The 21,758-nt window shown below is 41.9% G+C and overlaps 1 protein-coding gene across 1 annotated transcript in view; it reads right to left on the bottom strand.

The window, feature by feature from the left end:
- The window catches only part of LOC106581340 (phosphatidylinositol 3,4,5-trisphosphate 5-phosphatase 2A), a 115,121-nt gene extending 94,287 nt beyond the window's left edge, over positions 1 to 20,834 (bottom strand). Inside the window, exon 1 of the mRNA XM_045704004.1 lies at positions 20,258 to 20,834. Coding sequence (XP_045559960.1) covers positions 20,258 to 20,427 — 170 coding nt within the window. The 5' untranslated portion in view covers positions 20,428 to 20,834. The remainder of the gene's footprint in view (positions 1 to 20,257) is intronic.
- Positions 20,835 to 21,758: the final 924 nt, after the last annotated feature.

The raw sequence follows: 21,758 nt of genomic DNA, 5'->3' as shown, positions 1-21,758 counted from the left end.
TAATGCAGTTGATTTGCGATGATGACACAAACATTATATTAAGCAGGACATTCATACGAGCCTTAAAATCCAATTATAATCCAAAAGTAGTACGAAATGCACTCAAAAGCAACATGTAAATAGAGGCTTTTGTTGCTGCCGTTCTATAAGAACCCGTTCTTGTTCTGCCACCAACGTGCACCTTCCCATTTACACCATGGATCTGTTTATAATGACGAGATGCTCATGTCTCCGCCCTAACAATGAGAGTCGTTGTCCCAAAGGCGGGAAGGCAGGCAACAAGCTTAGGTCCAAAATAAGCCCATATAAATGCATTGGGCTCATTTTAGACAGATTGCAGCGAGAGGTTTCCAACCTTTCTTGAGTAGGGATCACTTTGATTCAAAATGTATCCCGAGAACTAAGGTAAAACTATTTTTTGAAATAAAAAAAATGAAATAAAAAACTTAAGCCTATGAACAATTACCTATTAAAAACAATACTGTAGTAATGAGGTTTGTGCAGTAGGCTATAGGGCCAAAACATTATCACCGCATATTGGCTTTGCTTGAGTTGCCCTGCAATGTATTGTTGTTCTTCTCAGATATTTGAGGTAGGCTATAGGGGCCTGCATCTGAATGTCAGTTTAGTGGAGGGAGAGAGCAGCAGACTGAGGGTCCACCTGAACGTCCCTCCTGTCGTTGACTATCATTAAATGTGAAGACTGTATCTTATCAAATCTCTATGTGTAATTTAATAAATTATGCGATTAAACTAATCATGTAACTTCAATTAACTAGGAATTTGGGGCACCACGGGAATATGTTGTTTATAGACTTTCAATTCCCGAATATAACTCTTCAGATATTTTCATATCTTATCGAGTACAGTCTTGTATTAATGTATTATTATTACCTCATCAGTCTCATTACTGAATGTCGCAAACGGTTGAAATGGCAGCAGTTTTACGGGCGCCCCAACCAATTGTGCTATTATGTGGTTTTTTTCACATTATTTGTAACTTATTTTGTACATAATGTTTCTGCAACTGTATCTTACAGCAAAAAAAGAGCTTCTGGATATCAGGACAGCGATCACTCACCTCGGATTTGACAAATATTTTTTCTTCAACAAGCAAGACGCACAGGACATTCTCCAAACACCCGACAGGGCCAACATCCCCATTATTTGCAAGAGGAAGAAACGCAGGTACAGGGGAGACAGAGCGGGCTGCCTCGTGAGGACCCGCAGAAGGCGAGTGGGAAAGCTGCCGTTACCGTCAATATTACTCGCCAACGTGCAATCATTGGACAATAAATTAGACGAGGTACGATCACGAATATCCTACCAACGGGACATTAAAAACTGTAATATCCTATGTTTCACAGAATCGTGGCTGAATGACGACATGGATATTCAGCTAGCGGGATATACGCTGCACCGGCAAGATAGAACAGCACACTCTGGTAAGACGAGGGGGGGGGGGGGGGCGGTCTGTGCATATTTGTAAACAACAGCAGGTGCACGAAATAGATTTTGCTCGCCTGAAGTAGAGTATACTGTGATAAATTGCAGGCCAAACTACTTGCCTATAGAGTTTTCAGCTATTCTTTTCGTGGCTGTTTATTTACCACCACAGACAAATGCTGGCAATAAGACCGCACTCAGTCAGCTGTATAAGGAAATAAGCAAACAGGAAACCACTCACCCAGAGGCGGCACTCCTAGTGGCCGGAGACTTTAATGCAGGGAAACGTAAATCAGCTCTACCAAATTTCTATCAACATGTTAAATGTGCAACCAGAAGTAAAAAATTCTAGATCACCTGTACTCCAAACACAGAGACGTGTACAAATCTCTCCCTCGCCGTCCATTTGGTAAATCCGACCACAACTCTATCCTCCTGATTCCTGCTTACAAGCAAAAATTAAAGCAAGAAGCACCAGTGACTAGGTCCATAAAAAAGTGGTCAGGTGAAGCAGATGCTAAACTACAGGACTGTTTTGCTAGCACAGACTGGAACATGTTCCAGGATTCTTCCGATGGCATTGAGGAGTACACCACATCAGTCACTGCCTTTATCAATAAGTGCATCGAGGACATCGTCCCCACAGTGACTGTACGTACATACCCAAACCAGAAGCCATGGATTACAGGCAACATTCACACTGAGCAAAAGGGTAGAGCTGCTGCTTTCAATGTGCGGGACTCTGACCCGGAAGCTTACAAGAAATCCTACTATGCCCTGCGACGAACCATCAAACAGGCAAAGCGTCACTACAGGGCTAAGATTGAATCATACTACACCGGCTCCGACGCTCCTCTTATGTGGCAGGGCTTGCAAACTATTACAGACTACAAAGGGAAGCACAGCTGTCAACTGCTCAGTGACACGAGCCTACCAGACGAGCTAAAGCCCTTCTATGCTCGCTTCGAGGCAAGCAACACTGAGGAATGCCTGAGAGCATCAACTGTTCCGGACGACTGTGTGATCACGCTCTCCGTAGCCGACGTGAGTAAGACCTTTAAACAGGTCAACATACACAAGGCTGCAGGGCCAGACGGATTACCAGGACGTGTGCTCCGGGCATGTGCTGACCAAATGGCAAGTGTCTTCGCTGACATTTTCAACATGTCCCTGATTGAGTCTGTAATACCAACATGTTTCAAGCAGACCACCATAGTCCCTGTGCCCAAGAACACAAAGGAAACCTGCCTAAATGACTACAGACCCGTAGCACTCACGTCCGTAGCCATGAAGTGCTTTGAAAGGCTGGTAATGTCTCACATCAACACCATTATCCCAGAAACCCCAGACCCACCCAAATTTGCATACCGCCCAAACAGATCCACAGATGATGCAAACTCCATTGCACTCCACACTGCCCTTTCCCACCTGGACAAAAGGAACACTTATGTGAGAATGCTATTCATTGACTACAGCTCAGCATTTAACCTCTCTAGGGTAGGGGGCAGTATTTGCACGGCCGGATAAAAAACGTACCCGATTTAATCTGGTTATAACTACTGCCCAGAAACTAGAATATGCATATAATTGTTTGATTTGGATAGAAAACACCCTGAAGTTTCTAAAACTGTTTGAATGGTGTCTGTGAGTATAACAGAACTCATATGGCAGGCAAAAACCTGAGAAGATTCCTTACAGGAAGTGCCCTCTCTGACCATTTCTTGGCCTTCTACACTCTCTTTATTGAAAACTGAGGATCTCTGCTGTAACGTGACACTTCCTACGGCTCCCATAGGCTCTCAGAAGGCGGCAGAACGTTGAATGATGACTCTGCAGTCTCTGGCTGAAAAACAGTAGCGCATTTGGATAGTGGTCGATCAGAGAACAATGAGACAGGGGCGCGCGTGCACGAGAAGAGTCCATTTTAGATATTTAGTCTTTGAACGAAAACAGGGTTTCCCGGTCGGAATATTATCTCTTTTTTATGAGAAAAATCGCATAAAAATAGATTTTAAACAGAGGTTGACATGCTTCGAAGTACGGTAATGGAATATTTAGAATTTTTTTGTCACGAAACGCGTCGGGCGCGTCACCCTTCGGATAGTGTCTTGAATGCACGAACAAAACAGAGGATATTTGAACATAACTATGGATTATTTTGAACCAAACCAACATTTGTTATTGAAGTAGAAGTCCTGGGAGTGCATTCTGACGAAGAACAGCAAAGGTAATCCAATTTTTCTGAGTTTAGTGAACGCCAAACTTGGTGGGTGTCAAAATAGCTAGCCCGTGATGGCGAGCTATCTACTCAGAATATTGCAAAATGTGCTTTTGCCGAAAAGCTATTTTAAAATCGGACATAGCGATTGCATAAAGGAGTTCTGTATCTATAATTCTTAAAATAATTGTTATGCTTTTTGTGAACGTTTATCGTGAGTAATTTAGTAAATTCACCGGAAGTTTGCGGTGGGTATGCTAGTTCTGAACGTCACATGCTAATGTAAAAAGCAGGTTTTTGATATAAATATGAACTTGATTGAACAAAACATGCATCTATTGTATAACATAATGTCCTAGGAGTGTCATCTGATGAAGATCATCAAGGTTTGTGCTGCATTTAGCTGTGGTTTGGGTTTATGTGACATTATATGCTCGCTTGAAAAATGGGTGTCTGATTATTTCTGGCTGGGTACTCAGCTGACATAATCTAATGTTTTGCTTTCATTGTAAAGTCTTTTTGAAATCGGACAGTGTGGTTAGATTAACGAGAGTCTTGTCTTTAAAATGGTGTAAAATAGTCATATGTTTGAGAAATGGAAGTAATAGCATTTCTAAGGTATTTGAATATCGAGCCACGGGATTCCACTGGCTGCTGAGTAGGTGGGACGACAGCTCATATTTCAATTAACATATTTATGAGCGTATGTCTTGTTGTCTCTCTCTGTGGTCGCCGTCGACAGAAAAGTCTCTGGTTGCCCAGAAGTCACAGTCTACCATAGTTGTGATTATGGATACTTCAGAGAACCATTCGGGAATGTTCTTAGATGGGATGCGTTTACCAGACTAAAGTATTTAAACAGCTGCAGTCTGCATAATTGTTCTTTAGTTTGTAAATTTCTTAGCCATTTCAACGTTGGGACCCTTTCCCTGGCGTTATCTTGACTCTTGTAGAGTTGCCAACCATTTCAACATGTAGCTACCGCTTCATGTTTTCTGATCTTCTTAACCATTTGAGACATGCGGCTTACCGTGGGTCTCTTTGGCAGGAAACTCTGGAGTAGAAAAGGGCGCTTCCATCAATGCTGAGGTAATGTCTGGCTCACGGGGGCGTGGCCACTGACTAGTTCAACTTTATGTTGAAATCCATACTCTCATTTAGAAGGCTAACATCACATTTCACAAATAGTTTCATATGTACTCATATACGTTTCACAACATTTAGATGTAAACCTGTTGTAAAGCTGTTAAGAAGTCTGTTGGACCTAGACTTGGTGATCCAGTACCGCTTGCTGTACGGTTGCAGAGAGAACAGTCTATGACTGGGGTGGCTGGAATCTTTGACAAATTTTAGGGCCTTCCTCTGACACCGCCTGGTGTAGAGGTCCTGGATGGCAGGCATGTTAGCCCCAGTGATGTACTGGGCTGTACGCACTACCCTCTGTAGTGCCTTGCGGTCTGAGGACGAGCAGTTGCCATACCAGGCGGTGATGCAACCGGTCAGGATGCTCTCGATGGTGCAGCTGTATAACGTTTTGAGGATCTGGGGACTCCTGAAGGGGAAAAGGTGTTGTACCCTCTTCACAAACGCCAAATCTATTTATACCTCTAGATTCGATATTTTACTATGAAGGTGGCTTTCTAGCCATTTACAAACCTTATTATTGGTGTGTTTGGACTATGATAGTTCATTGGTGATGTGGACACAAAGGAACTTGAAAATATACTTTGTGTACAACTCAAAACCCCAAACAATGCAGAGTCGAATTAGGACTATACTGTTAATGAATTAGGACTATACTGTTAATGAATTAGGACTATACTGTTAATGAATTAGGACTATACTGTTAATGAATTAGGACTATACTGTTAATGAATTAGGACTGTTAATGAATTAGGACTATACTGTTAATGAATTAGGACTGTTAATGAATTAGGACTATACTGTTAATGAATTAGGACTGTTAATGAATTAGGACTGTTAATGAATTAGGACTGTTAATGAATTAGGACTATACTGTTAATGAATTAGGACTGTTAATGAATTAGGACTATACTGTTAATGAATTAGGACTGTTAATGAATTAGGACTGTTAATGAATTAGGACTATACTGTTAATGAATTAGGACTGTTAATGAATTAGGACTGTTAATGAATTAGGACTGTTAATGAATTAGGACTATACTGTTAATGAATTAGGACTGTTAATGAATTAGGACTGTTAATGAATTAGGACTGTTAATGAATTAGGACTGTTAATGAATTAGGACTATACTGTTAATGAATTAGGACTGTTAATGAATTAGGACTGTTAATGAATTAGGACTGTTAATGAATTAGGACTGTTAATGAATTAGGACTATTAATGAATTAGGACTGTTAATGAATTAGGACTGTTAATGAATTAGGACTGTTAATGAATTAGGACTGTTAATGAATTAGGACTATACTGTTAATGAATTAGGACTGTTAATGAATTAGGACTGTTAATGAATTAGGACTGTTAATGAATTAGGTCTATACTGTTAATGAATTAGGACTGTTAATGAATTAGGACTATTAATGAATTAGGACTGTTAATGAATTAGGACTGTTAATGAATTAGGGCTGTTAATGAATTAGGACTGTTAATGAATTAGGACTGTTAATGAATTAGGGCTGTTAATGAATTAGGACTGTTAATGAATTAGGACTATACTGTTAATGAATTAGGACTATTAATGAATTAGGACTGTTAATGAATTAGGACTGTTAATGAATTAGGACTATACTGTTAATGAATTAGGACTATTAATGAATTAGGACTGTTAATGAATTAGGACTGTTAATGAATTAGGACTGTTAATGAATTAGGACTATACTGTTAATGAATTAGGACTGTTAATGAATTAGGACTGTTAATGAATTAGGACTATACTGTTAATGAATTAGGACTATACTGTTAATGAATTAGGACTGTTAATGAATTAGGACTATACTGTTAATGAATTAGGACTATACTGTTAATGAATTAGGACTGTTAATGAATTAGGACTGTTAATGAATTAGGACTGTTAATGAATTAGGACTGTTAATGAATTAGGACTGTTAATGAATTAGGACTGTTAATGAATTAGGACTGTTAATGAATTAGGACTGTTAATGAATTAGGAGTGTTAATGAATTAGGACTGTTAATGAATTAGGACTGTTAATGAATTAGGACTGTTAATGAATTAGGACTATTAATGAATTAGGACTGTTAATGAATTAGGACTGTTAATGAATTAGGACTGTTAATGAATTAGGACTATACTGTTAATGAATTAGGACTGTTAATGAATTAGGACTATACTGTTAATGAATTAGGACTGTTAATGAATTAGGACTGTTAATGAATTAGGACTGTTAATGAATTAGGACTGTTAATGAATTAGGACTGTTAATGAATTAGGGCTGTTAATGAATTAGGACTGTTAATGAATTAGGACTGTTAATGAATTAGGACTGTTAATGAATTAGGACTGTTAATGAATTAGGACTATACTGTTAATGAATTAGGACTATTAATGAATTAGGACTGTTAATGAATTAGGACTGTTAATGAATTAGGACTGTTAATGAATTAGGACTGTTAATGAATTAGGACTATTAATGAATTAGGACTGTTAATGAATTAGGACTGTTAATGAATTAGGACTGTACTGTTAATGAATTAGGACTTGTTAATGAATTAGGACTGTTAATGAATTAGGACTGTTAATGAATTAGGACTGTTAATGAATTAGGACTATACTGTTAATGAATTAGGACTGTTAATGAATTAGGACTGTTAATGAATTAGGACTGTTAATGAATTAGGACTGTTAATGAATTAGGACTGTTAATGAATTAGGACTATACTGTTAATGAATTAGGACTGTTAATGAATTAGGACTGTTAATGAATTAGGACTGTTAATGAATTAGGACTGTTAATGAATTAGGACTGTTAATGAATTAGGACTATACTGTTAATGAATTAGGACTATACTGTTAATGAATTAGGACTATTAATGAATTAGGACTGTTAATGAATTAGGACTGTTAATGAATTAGGACTGTTAATGAATTAGGACTGTTAATGAATTAGGACTATACTGTTAATGAATTAGGACTGTTAATGAATTAGGACTGTTAATGAATTAGGACTATTAATGAATTAGGACTGTTAATGAATTAGGACTGTTAATGAATTAGGACTGTTAATGAATTAGGACTGTTAATGAATTAGGACTATACTGTTAATGAATTAGGACTGTTAATGAATTAGGACTGTTAATGAATTAGGACTATACTGTTAATGAATTAGGACTGTTAATGAATTAGGACTGTTAATGAATTAGGACTATTAATGAATTAGGACTATACTGTTAATGAATTAGGACTGTTAATGAATTAGGACTGTTAATGAATTAGGACTATTAATGAATTAGGACTATTAATGAATTAGGACTGTTAATGAATTAGGACTATTAATGAATTAGGACTGTTAATGAATTAGGACTAGTTAATGAATTAGGACTGTTAATGAATTAGGACTGTTAATGAATTAGGACTGTTAATGAATTAGGACTATTAATGAATTAGGACTGTTAATGAATTAGGACTGTTAATGAATTAGGACTGTTAATGAATTAGGACTGTTAATGAATTAGGGCTGTTAATGAATTAGGACTATTAATCAATTAGGACTGTTAATGAATTAGGACTGTTAATGAATTAGGACTATACTGTTAATGAATTAGGACTGTTAATGAATTAGGACTGTTAATGAATTAGGACTATTAATGAATTAGGACTGTTAATGAATTAGGACTGTTAATGAATTAGGACTGTTAATGAATTAGGACTGTTAATGAATTAGGGCTGTTAATGAATTAGGACTGTTAATCAATTAGGACTGTTAATGAATTAGGACTGTTAATGAATTAGGACTATACTGTTAATGAATTAGGACTGTTAATGAATTAGGACTGTTAATGAATTAGGACTGTTAATGAATTAGGACTATACTGTTAATGAATTAGGACTGTTAATGAATTAGGACTATTAATGAATTAGGACTGTTAATGAATTAGGACTATTAATGAATTAGGACTGTTAATGAATTAGGACTGTTAATGAATTAGGACTGTTAATGAATTAGGACTGTTAATGAATTAGGACTGTTAATGAATTAGGACTGTTAATGAATTAGGACTGTTAATGAATTAGGACTATACTGTTAATGAATTAGGACTATACTGTTAATGAATTAGGACTGTTAATGAATTAGGACTGTTAATGAATTAGGACTGTTAATGAATTAGGACTATACTGTTAATGAATTAGGACTGTTAATGAATTAGGACTATTAATGAATTAGGACTGTTAATGAATTAGGACTATTAATGAATTAGGACTGTTAATGAATTAGGACTGTTAATGAATTAGGACTATACTGTTAATGAATTAGGACTGTTAATGAATTAGGACTGTTAATGAATTAGGACTATACTGTTAATGAATTAGGACTGTTAATGAATTAGGACTATTAATGAATTAGGACTATACTGTTAATGAATTAGGACTGTTAATGAATTAGGACTGTTAATGAATTAGGACTGTTAATGAATTAGGACTGTTAATGAATTAGGACTGTTAATGAATTAGGACTGTTAATGAATTAGGACTATGTTAATGAATTAGGACTGTTAATGAATTAGGACTGTTAATGAATTAGGACTATTAATGAATTAGGACTGTTAATGAATTAGGACTATACTGTTAATGAATTAGGACTATACTGTTAATGAATTAGGACTATACTGTTAATGAATTAGGACTGTTAATGAATTAGGACTGTTAATGAATTAGGACTATTAATGAATTAGGACTATACTGTTAATGTCTGGTTGTTGTTGTCTTGGTTTTGTTTAATTTTCTTTGTTGATTTGTTTATTGTTTATTTCACTTGCTTTGTAAACATGTTCCCCATGCCAATAAAGCCCCTTTGAATTGAATTGAGAGGTTAGAGGTGAGAGAAGAGAGAAGGGAAACCAGTGGAGCACAAACACCATTTTTATCTGTTTATATATTTTCCCTTTCATACTTCAACTATTTGCACATCTACATAGCCAATGATATAACAGACAAAACTTGTGAGTGTAATGTTCACTGTTAATTTCAGATTGTTAATTTTCATTTTGCTTATTCCACTTGAATTGAATTGAGAGAGAGAGGGAGAGAAAGAGAGAGAGAGAGAGAGAGGGCTGAGAGCTTAGAGGTAAACAGTAGACTTCACCCCCTGTGTGCTTAAGGTAAACACAGTGCTCCATTTCCCTCCAGCCCTCTCTCCGTTTCCCTCCAGCCCTCTCTCTGTTTCCCTCCAGCCCTCTCTCCGTTTTCCTCCAGCCCTCTCTCCGTTTCCCTCCAGCCCTCTCTCCGTTTCCCTCCAGCCCTCTCTCCGTTTTCCTCCAGCCCTCTCTCCGTTTCCCTCCAGCCCTCTCTCCGTTTTCCTCCAGCCCTCTCTCCGTTTCCCTCCAGCCCTCTCTCCGTTTCCCTCCAGCCCTCTCTCCGTTTCCCTCCAGCCCTCTCTCCGTTTTCCTCCAGCCCTCTCTGTTTTCCTCCGGCTCTCTCTCTGTTTTCCTATGGCCCTCTCTCCGTTTCCCTCCGGCCCTCTCTCCGTTTCCCTCCAGCCCTCTCTCCGTTTTCCTCCAGCTCTCTCTCTGTTTTCCTCCAGCCCTCTCTCTGTTTTCCTCCAGCTCTCTCTCTGTTTTCCTCCAGCCCTCTCTCTGTTTTCCTCCAGCTCTCTCTCTGTTTTCCTCCAGCTCTCTCTCTGTTTTCCTCCAGCCCTCTCTCTGTTTTCCTCCAGCTCTCTCTCTGTTTTCCTCCAGCTCTCTCTCTGTTTTCCTCCAGCCCTCTCTCTGTTTTCCTCCAGCCCTCTCTTGCACCAACACCAACAGATGATGGCAAAATACCCACCTCTCCCTCTCTCTCTCTCTTATGCTTGTACCCTTTATTTCTCTCCAAAGTAGCCCCCCCCCCCCCCCACACACACATACACACACACACATACACACACTAGGTGTTTTAAGTGAGGAATGTTTGCTAGTAAACCCTAGCTCCACACACACAAACAGTACGTAACACTGAATCCTTGTGGGTCTATCTGCGTGTTTAAACGTGCTAGGTAGGCCTAGTGCTCTGAGGAAGGCCCTAAAAATTGTCAAAGAATCCAGCCACCCAAGTCATAGACTGTTCTCTCTGCTACCGCACGGCAAGCAGTGCAGGAGCGTCAAGTCTGGGACCAAAAGACTGCTGAACAGCTTCTACCCCTAAGCCATAAGACTGCTGAACAGCTTCTACCCCTAAGCCATAAGACTGCTGAACAGCTTCTACCCCTAAACCATAAGACTGCTGAACAGCTTCTACCCCTAAGCCATAAGACTGCTGAACAGCTTCTACCCCTAAACCATAAGACTGCTGAACAGCTTCTACCCCTAAGCCATAAGACTGCTGAACAGCTTCTACCCCTAAGCCATAAGACTGCTGAACAGCTTCTACCCCTAAGCCATAAGACTGCTGAACAGCTTCTACCCCTAAGCCATAAGACTGCTGAACAGCTTCTACCCCTAAGCCATAAGACTGCTGAACAGCTTCTACCCTAAGCCATAAGACTGCTGAACAGCTTCTACCCCTAAGCCATAAGACTGCTGAACAGCTTCTACCCCTAAACCATAAGACTGCTGAACAGCTTCTACCCCTAAGCCATAAGACTGCTGAACAGCTTCTACCCCTAAACCATAAGACTGCTGAACAGCTTCTACCCCTAAGCCATAAGACTGCTGAACAGCTTCTACCCCTAAACCATAAGACTGCTGAACAGCTTCTACCCCTAAGCCATAAGACTGCTGAACAGCTTCTACCCCTAAGCCATAAGACTGCTGAACAGCTTCTACCCCCAAACCATAAGACTGCTGAACAGCTTCTACCCCCAAACCATAAGACTGCTGAACAGCTTCTACCCCTAAACCATAAGACTGCTGAACAGCTTCTACCCCTAAACCATAAGACTGCTGAACAGCTAATCAAAATGGCTACTCAGGCTATTAGCATTGCCCCCTTTATTATTTATTTATCTTAATTGTTTTGCACAGACTCTCTTGCACTGGCTCTATGCACACTCACTAGACTCTACCCACTAACTCACACAAACTACACTCCAACACACACACATGCATATTAATGCCACACAACACACACAGACAGTCTTCACATACACTGATGCTACTGTCTATTATCTATCCTTTACCCCTACCTACAGTATACTGCTGTTACTGTCTATTATCTATCCTTTACCCCTACCTACAGTATACTGCTGTTACTGTCTATTATCTATCCTTTACCCCTACCTACAGTATACTGCTGCTATTGTCTATTATCTATCCTTTACCCCTACCTACAGTATACTGCTGTTACTGTCTATTATCTATCCTTTACCCCTACCTACAGTATACTGCTGTTACTGTCTATTATCTATCCTTTACCCCTACCTACAGTATACTGCTGTTACTGTCTATTATCTATCCTTTACCCCTACCTACAGTATACTGCTGTTACTGTCTATTATCTATCCTTTACCCCTACCTACAGTATACTGCTGTTACTGTCTATTATCTATCCTTTACCCCTACCTACAGTATACTGCTGTTACTGTCTATTATCTATCCTTTACCCCTACCTACAGTATACTGCTGTTACTGTCTATTATCTATCCTTTACCCCTACCTACAGTATACTGCTGTTACTGTCTATTACCTATCCTTTACCCCTACCTACAGTATACTGCTGTTACTGTCTATTATCTATCCTTTACCCCTACCTACAGTATACTGCTGTTACTGTCTATTATCTATCCTTTACCCCTACCTACAGTATACTGCTGTTACTGTCTATTATCTATCCTTTACCCCTACCTACAGTATACTGCTGCTACTGTCTATTATCTATCCTTTACCCCTACCTACAGTATACTGCTGTTACTGTCTATTATCTATCCTTTACCCCTACCTACAGTATACTGCTGTTACTGTCTATTATCTATCCTTTACCCCTACCTACAGTATACTGCTGTTACTGTCTATTATCTATCCTTTACCCCTACCTACAGTATACTGCTGTTACTGTCTATTATCTATCCTTTACCCCTACCTACAGTATACTGCTGTTACTGTCTATTATCTATCCTTTACCCCTACCTACAGTATACTGCTGTTACTGTCTATTATCTATCCTTTACCCCTACCTACAGTATACTGCTGTTACTGTCTATTATCTATCCTTTACCCCTACCTACAGTATACTGCTGTTACTGTCTATTATCTATCCTTTACCACTACCTACAGTATACTGCTGTTACTGTCTATTATCTATCCTTTACCCCTACCTACAGTATACTGCTGCTACTGTCTATTATCTATCCTTTACCCCTACCTACAGTATACTGCTGTTACTGTCTATTATCTATCCTTTACCACTACCTACAGTATACTGCTGCTACTGTCTGTTATCTATCCTTTACCCCTACCTACAGTATACTGCTGTTACTGTCTATTATCTATCCTTTACCCCTACCTACAGTATACTGCTGTTACTGTCTATTATCTATCCTTTACCCCTACCTACAGTATACTGCTGCTACTGTCTATTATCTATCCTGATTGCCAAGTCACTTTACACCTACCTGCATGTACATACTGTATTAGCTCAATTACCTCAACTACCTGGTACCCCTGCACATTGACTCAGTACTGGTACTTCCTGCATATAGTCTAGTTATTACCTCAACTACCTGGTACCCCTGCAACATTGACTCAGTACTGGTACTTCCTGCATATAGTCTAGTTATTACCTCAACTACCTGGTACCCCTGCAACATTGACTCAGTACTGGTACTCCTTGTATATAGCCTTATTATTGTTTTTATTGTGTTACTATATCCTTTTTATTTACTAAATATTTTTCTTACTTTTTTAACTCTGCATTGTTGGGAATGGGCTCATAAATCTGCATTTCACTGTAAAGTCTACAACTATTGTACTCGGCGCATGTGAACAATACCATTTGATTTGATCTGATCTAACATAGACCAGAACCAGACACACAGCAGTAAGGTGGAGCTACAGCCCTGATCTGATCTAACATAGACCAGAACCAGACACACAGCAGTAAGGTGGAGCTACAGCCCTGATCTGATCTAACATAGACCAGAACCAGACACACAGCAGTAAGGTGGAGCTACAGCCCTGATCTGATCTAACATAGACCAGAACCAGACACACAGCAGTAAGGTGGAGCTACAGCCCTGATCTGATCTAACATAGACCAGAACCAGACACACAGCAGTAAGGTGGAGCTACAGCCCTGATCTGATCTAACATAGACCAGAACCAGACACACAGCAGTAAGGTGGAGCTACAGCCCTGATCTGATCTAACATAGACCAGAACCAGACACACAGCAGTAAGGTGGAGCTACAGCCCTGATCTGATCTAACATAGACCAGAACCAGACACACAGCAGTAAGGTGGAGCTACAGCCCTGATCTGATCTAACATAGACCAGAACCAGACACACAGCAGTAAGGTGGAGCTACAGCCCTGATCTGATCTAACATAGACCAGAACCAGACACACAGCAGTAAGGTGGAGCTACAGCCCTGATCTGATCTAACATAGACCAGAACCAGACACACAGCAGTAAGGTGGAGCTACAGCCCTGATCTGATCTAACATAGACCAGAACCAGACACGCAGCAGTAAGGTGGAGCTACAGCCCTGATCTGATCTAACATAGACCAGAACCAGACACACAGCAGTAAGGTGGAGCTACAGCCCTGATCTGATCTAACATAGACCAGAACCAGACACGCAGCAGTAAGGTGGAGCTACAGCCCTGATCTGATCTAACATAGACCAGAACCAGACACACAGCAGTAAGGTGGAGCTACAGCCCTGATCTGATCTAACATAGACCAGAACCAGACACACAGCAGTAAGGTGGAGCTACAGCCCTGATCTGATCTAACATAGACCAGAACCAGACACACAGCAGTAAGGTGGAGCTACAGCCCTGATCTGATCTAACATAGACCAGAACCAGACACGCAGCAGTAAGGTGGAGCTACAGCCCTGATCTGATCTAACATAGACCAGAACCAGACACACAGCAGTAAGGTGGAGCTACAGCCCTGATCTGATCTAACATAGACCAGAACCAGACACACAGCAGTAAGGTGGAGCTACAGCCCTGATCTGATCTAACATAGACCAGAACCAGACACACAGCAGTAAGGTGGAGCTACAGCCCTGATCTGATCTAACATAGACCAGAACCAGACACGCAGCAGTAAGGTGGAGCTACAGCCCTGATCTGATCTAACATAGACCAGAACCAGACACACAGCAGTAAGGTGGAGCTACAGCCCTGATCTGATCTAACATAGACCAGAACCAGACACACAGCAGTAAGGTGGAGCTACAGCCCTGATCTGATCTAACATAGACCAGAACCAGACACACAGCAGTAAGGTGGAGCTACAGCCCTGATCTGATCTAACATAGACCAGAACCAGACACACAGCAGTAAGGTGGAGCTACAGCCCTGATCTGATCTAACATAGACCAGAACCAGACACGCAGCAGTAAGGTGGAGCTACAGCCCTGATCTGATCTAACATAGACCAGAACCAGACACGCAGCAGTAAGGTGGAGCTACAGCCCTGATCTGATCTAACATAGACCAGAACCAGACACGCAGCAGTAAGGTGGAGCTACAGCCCTGATCTGATCTAACATAGACCAGAACCAGACACACAGCAGTAAGGTGGAGCTACAGCCCTGATCTGATCTAACATAGACCAGAACCAGACACACAGCAGTAAGGTGGAGCTACAGCCCTGATCTGATCTAACATAGACCAGAACCAGACACACAGCAGTAAGGTGGAGCTACAGCCCTGATCTGATCTAACATAGACCAGAACCAGACACACAGCAGTAAGGTGGAGCTACAGCCCTGATCTGATCTAACATAGACCAGAACCAGACACACAGCAGTAAGGTGGAGCTACAGCCCTGATCTGATCTAACATAGACCAGAACCAGACACGCAGCAGTAAGGTGGAGCTACTGTTCTGTTTTTAGCAGTTTGATTTAGATTCATTTCCAAGCTGCGTCTTGTGGTCACATGGGTATGAGGGAGAGGAACTCACACTCCAAAACAAGCTGAGATGTTTGAAACACACACAATCCTCCATGGTGTGTGTGTGTGTGTGTGTGTGTGTGTGTGTGTGTGTGTGTGTGTGTGTGTGTGTGTGTGTGTGTGTGTGTGTGTGTGTGTGTGTGTGTGTGTGTGTGTGTGTGTGTGTGTGTGTGTGTGTGTGTGTGTGTGTGTGTGGAGGAGTTCATTAGGGATCTCTTCCTGCTCTGATCTCAGAAGGTAGTTGGTTGCTGTAGAACCCTGCTGTGGGGTAAATACCATTGTTCCTGTAGGAACACTCAACTATACCAGGAATACAAAGACAGAGAGAGATGTTTACTGTTTGTTCACCTTTTGTTTATTGTCTATTTCACCTGCTTTGGCAATACAAACATATGTTTCCCATGCCAATAAAGCCCTTTGAATTTAATTGAGAGAGAGATATGGAGAGAGAGAGTTATGGAGAGAGAGATATGGAGAGAGAGAGTTATGGATAGATATGGAGAGAGAGATATGGAGAGAGAGAGTTATGGAGAGAGAGATATGGAGAGAGAGAGTTATGGATAGATATGGAGAGAGAGATATGGAGAGAGAGATATGGAGAGAGAGAGTTATGGAGAGAGAGATATGGAGAGAGAGAGTTATGGATAGATATGGAGAGAGAGATATGGAGAGAGAGAATTATGGAGAGAGAGATATGGAGAGAGAGAGTTATGGATAGATATGGAGAGAGAGATATGGAGAGAGAGAGTTATGGATAGATATGGAGAGAGAGATATGGAGAGAGAGATATGGAGAGAGAGAGAGAGAGAGTTATGGAGAGAGAGATATGGAGAGAGAGAGTTATGGATAGATATGGAGAGAGAGATATGGAGAGGGAGAGTTATGGAGAGAGAGATATGGAGAGAGAGAGTTATGGATAGATATGGAGAGAGAGATATGGAGAGAGAGATATGGAGAGAGAGAGTTATGGAGAGAGAGATATGGAGAGAGAGAGAGTTATGGATAGATATGGAGAGAGAGATATGGAGAGAGAGAGTTATGGATAGATATGGAGAGAGAGATATGGAGAGAGAGATATGGAGAGAGAGAGTTATGGAGAGAGAGTTATGGAGAGAGAGAGTTATGGATAGATATGGAGAGAGAGATATGGAGAGAGAGAGTTATGGAGAGAGAGATATGGAGAGAGAGATATGGAGAGAGAGAGTTATGGAGAGAGAGATATGGAGAGAGAGAGTTATGGATAGATATGGAGAGAGAGTTATGGAGAGAGAGATATGGAGAGAGAGAGTTATGGATAGATATGGAGAGAGAGATATGGAGAGAGAGAGTTATGGAGAGAGAGAGATATGGAGAGAGAGAGTTATGGATAGATATGGAGAGAGAGATATGGAGAGAGAGAGTTATGGATAGATATGGAGAGAGAGAGTTATGGATAGATATGGAGAGAGAGATATGGAGAGAGAGAGTTATGGATAGATATGGAGAGAGAGATATTGTCAGGACTTCCTCCGAAGTCGGTCCCTCTCCTGGTTCGGGTGGCGTTCGGCGATTGACGTCACCGGCCTTCTAGCCATCGCCGATCCACCTTCCATTTTCCATTGGTTTTGTCTGGTCTTCCCTCACACCTGGTTTCAATTCCATCAATTACATGTTGTGTATTTAACCCTCTGTTCCCCCATGTCCTTGTCCGGTATTGTTTATTGTAAGAGTTTGTGCACGTTATGTCTGGCGAGCGAAGGGTTTTGTCCCATTGTATTTATTTATTGTTTTTGTTCACTGTGATTTTTATTATTAGACTGCACCGTTGTAACAGTCTTTGCTCTCCTGCGCCTGACTTCTCTGCCGCCAGTACACACACATTACAGATATGGAGAGAGTGATATGGAGAGAGAGAGCAAGAGAGAGATATGGCAGAAGAGTGGGAAACAGTAGGCTTCACCCCCTATGTGTGTGTTTACGGTAAACACCATGCTGTATTTAGTGCACTATGCCTCCAGCCCTCTCTCTTGTTTTCCTCCAGCCCTCTCTCCATTTCCCTCCAGCCCTTTCTCTGTTTCCCTCCAGCTCTCTCTCTGTTTTCCTCCAGCCCTCTCTCCATTTCCCTCCAGCTCTCTCTCTGTTTTCCTCCAGCTCTCTCTCTGTTTTCCTCCAGCCCTCTCTCTGTTTTCCTCCAGCCCTCTCTCTGTTTTCCTCCAGCCCTCTCTCTGTTTTCCTCCAGCCCTCTCTCTGTTTTCCTCCAGCCCTCTCTCCGTTTCCCTCCAGCTCTCTCTCTGTTTTCCTCCAGCTCTCTCTCTGTTTTCCTCCAGCCCTCTCTCTGTTTTCCTCCAGCTCTCTCTCTGTTTTCCTCCAGCTCTCTCTCTGTTTTCCTCCAGCCCTCTCTCTGTTTTCCTCCAGCCCTCTCTCTGTTTTCCTCCAGCCCTCTCTCTGTTTTCCTCCAGCTCTCTCTCTGTTTTCCTCCAGCCCTCTCTCTGTTTTCCTCCAGCTCTCTCTCTGTTTTCCTCCAGCTCTCTCTCTGTTTTCCTCCAGCCCTCTCTCTGTTTTCCTCCAGTTCTCTCTCTGTTTTCCTCCAGCCCTCTCTCTGTTTTCCTCCAGCCCTCTCTTGCACCAACACCAACAGATGATGGCAAAATACCCACCTCTCCCTCTCTCTCTCTCTTATGCTTGTACCCTTTATTTCTCTCCAAAGTAGCCCCCCCACACACACACACACACACACACACATACACACACTAGGTGTTTTAAGTGAGGAATGTTTGCTAGTAAACCCTAGCTCCACACACACAAACAGTACGTAACACTGAATCCTTGTGGGTCTATCTGCGTGTTTAAACGTGCTAGGTAGGCCTAGTGCTCTGAGGAATAGCTCCCCCATCTCTCTGTAACACTCACATGGCCGGGAGGAAACACACAAATCCCTCACAGACACAGACACACAGTGAAATGTGTAATCTGGAGTGGGCAGAGGTTGAGGTCAGACCAGCAGAAGAAGTAGAAACTCCATAGGCTCCAGACAACCTTCAGACAGCTTTTAGATAACATCTGGTTCTCCTCTTGTAGCTCTGTAAACCACCACTTTGTTTCTGAACTCTCATCCCTTTACTCCAGCCATTTTTACTTCAACAACAATCCACAGTTCATCCTCTGTCATCTGTGGCAGTAGGTTGTACAGACAGACAGCAGAACTGTTCCTCTCTCTCTCTCTCTCTCTCTCTCTCTCTGTGGTATCTGTCAACCAGCAACCACCACTATTTATCAGTGCTCTGAATATCAGCTAGCACGAGAAAATACTCCTGAAACATACTGTCTCATCTGTCTGTCTGATAGAAAAGGGAAGTGTGTGTGTGTGAAAAGGGAAGTGTATGTGTGTGTCACACGAGCGAGAGGCATGAGAGAGCTGTAAATGTGTGTGAGGTGATGACATGATGGCCACCGGTGTGTGATATCCATGTTGTTTTACCTGACCACCTGACCAGGTAGACCATGATGTAACATGGACTGGATTGGTGATGCTCATGTTATTACACAGAAGTAGCAACAATGGCTGGCCATCCAACCCACTCTCAGAGCGGACAGGGCACGGGCCCTCGTTCAATACAACCCTTTTCCTCCCTTCCCTGAGCACAGTTTCCACCCTTTTAAGTCCACCCTAAACATCAGCAGAAATAGGGTGACTGTACTGATGGCTCAATGCTGGGATGTCAACACCAGCTAACAGAGAATTCTAAGCAGACAACACAACAAGTGTGTCACACTGACAGTGTGTGTGTGTGTGTGTGTGTGTGTGTGTGTGTGTGTGTGTGTGTGTGTGTGTGTGTGTGTGTGTGTGTGTGTGTGTGTGTGTAAGTAAGACCCCTCTGGTTCGGTGGGGTACAGTTACAGTCTAAATACCTAAGTGTAAACTGACAGACATGGGCTGGGTATGATTGGATGTATACTACACAGAAAGGATTCTTGTTAAAACAGGCCTACTGTAGGCTGTAGAAAACTTCAACTGAGTTGTTGTGATGATGAGTTGACAGGCTAGGTTATGAAACTAACTTTTCCTGATAGTCCTAGCTAGTTAAATAACTAGTTAGCAAGTTACAATGTAATAGCATGTCTTAAGAACACAATCTATTGATCCTGGCTGTTACACTGTAGCCACAGACGGACAGAATATTTGCTGAACCCTACTGACTGGCTACTAGATATTTGATTAGTTGCCACGATGTGTCCCTTCCAACCATGGGACAAATGAAAGCCAGACAGCTCGGATTAGAAACCATCTAGCCAGTCTATCCTGAAAAGTAAAGCCACACTTTTACGAAGAGAACAGTAAATCTGGCTACTTACAGCACACACAAAGCGTACGCCCCGTTAACACTTTCGCTGTCCCGAACCAGGAAACTCCCGTCGCGTCCCGCGCGGGCCAGCAGCTCCTCGGCAGCAGCGCGACTCAGGTCCCGGTGATACCACAACGGAGGCGCTAGCCCCAGCGGCGACACCCCGCCGCCACCGGCCATCGCCACAGCACCAGAAAACACACGGTTTCCTGAGTTAAACAATCTGAACGAGACGATCAATCCGGCAGTTAGAGTGCAAGTAGTGTGAGTCCGAGTTGGAAAACGCGAGAAAACTGTGACGTTAATACTTTTCGATGGGTCGTTTCTGTAGTTTCCTCCGTTCCTGAAAGTCTGCCATGGAGGCTCCGCTGCTTTCGCGCTTCCCACGGAAATCAGACTATGTAAATCCTGGAGATGGAGCGAGAGGGAGAGGGAGAGGCACAGCAGCTACAGAGAGCTGTATTTCAGCCAAGACTAGGCCTCACAACAACAAAAACTTCCTGTTGTGTGGTTGTGCGTGTTTATGCAGCTAACTGTTTATTAACATAGTAATAATTAATACTGGTTCACGTCATGTTTTTAGTGTTGTATTTTCTATGCGAGGTGTGAGTCCACCTAGTGGTCATAACACAGAAGTGCTCCCACAGGACTGTGACGTCACACTTTTGTTTTGAAGTTGTAACTTATTTTGTAAACCAAGCCTGATCCTTCAACCTATTCCTAAAGCTTAATCCCAGCCCAATTTATGTTTAAAAGAAGTGCTTTTTCTGCATCAACACATGCACACATACACACACACACATACACACAAAGATGGCATCCCTTGCCGCATTCTCAGAGCATGTGCAGACCAGATGGCTGGTGTATTTACGGGTATATTCAATCGCTCCCTTTCTCAGTCTGCTGTCCCCACATGCTTCAAGATGGCCACCATTGTTCCTGTTCCCAAGAAGGCAAAGATAACACAACTAAATGACTATCGCCCCGTAGCACTCACTTCTGTCATCATGAAGTGCTTTGAGTGACTAGTCAAGGATCATATCACCTCGACCTTACCTGCCACCCTAGACCCACTTCAGTTTGCATACCGCCCCAACAGGTCCACAGACGATGCAATCGCCATCACACTGCACACTGCCCGATCCCATCTGGATAAGAGGAATACATATGTAAGAATGCTGTTAATTGACTATAGCTCAGCATTCAACACCATAGTACCCTACAAGCTCATCATCAAGCTTGAGGCCCTGGGTCTCAACCCCATCCTGTGCAATTGGTTCTTGGACTTTCTGACGGGCTGCCCCCAGGTGGTAAAGGTAGGAAACAACATCTCCACTTCACTGACCCTCAAAACTGGGGCCCCACAAGGGTGCGTGCTCAGCCCCCTCCTGCTCAGCCCCCTCCTGTACTCCCTGTTCACCCATGACGGGGCCATGCACGCCTCCAACTCAATCATCAAGTTTGCAGACGACACAACAGTAGTGGTCTTGATTACCAACAACAACGAGACA

Source organism: Salmo salar, chromosome ssa20 (assembly GCF_905237065.1).
Source record: "Salmo salar chromosome ssa20, Ssal_v3.1, whole genome shotgun sequence".
NCBI classification, from domain to species: domain Eukaryota; kingdom Metazoa; phylum Chordata; class Actinopteri; order Salmoniformes; family Salmonidae; genus Salmo; species Salmo salar.
The sequence above is the reverse complement of the archived record's forward strand: the minus strand, read 5'-3'. Positions and strand labels throughout refer to the sequence as shown.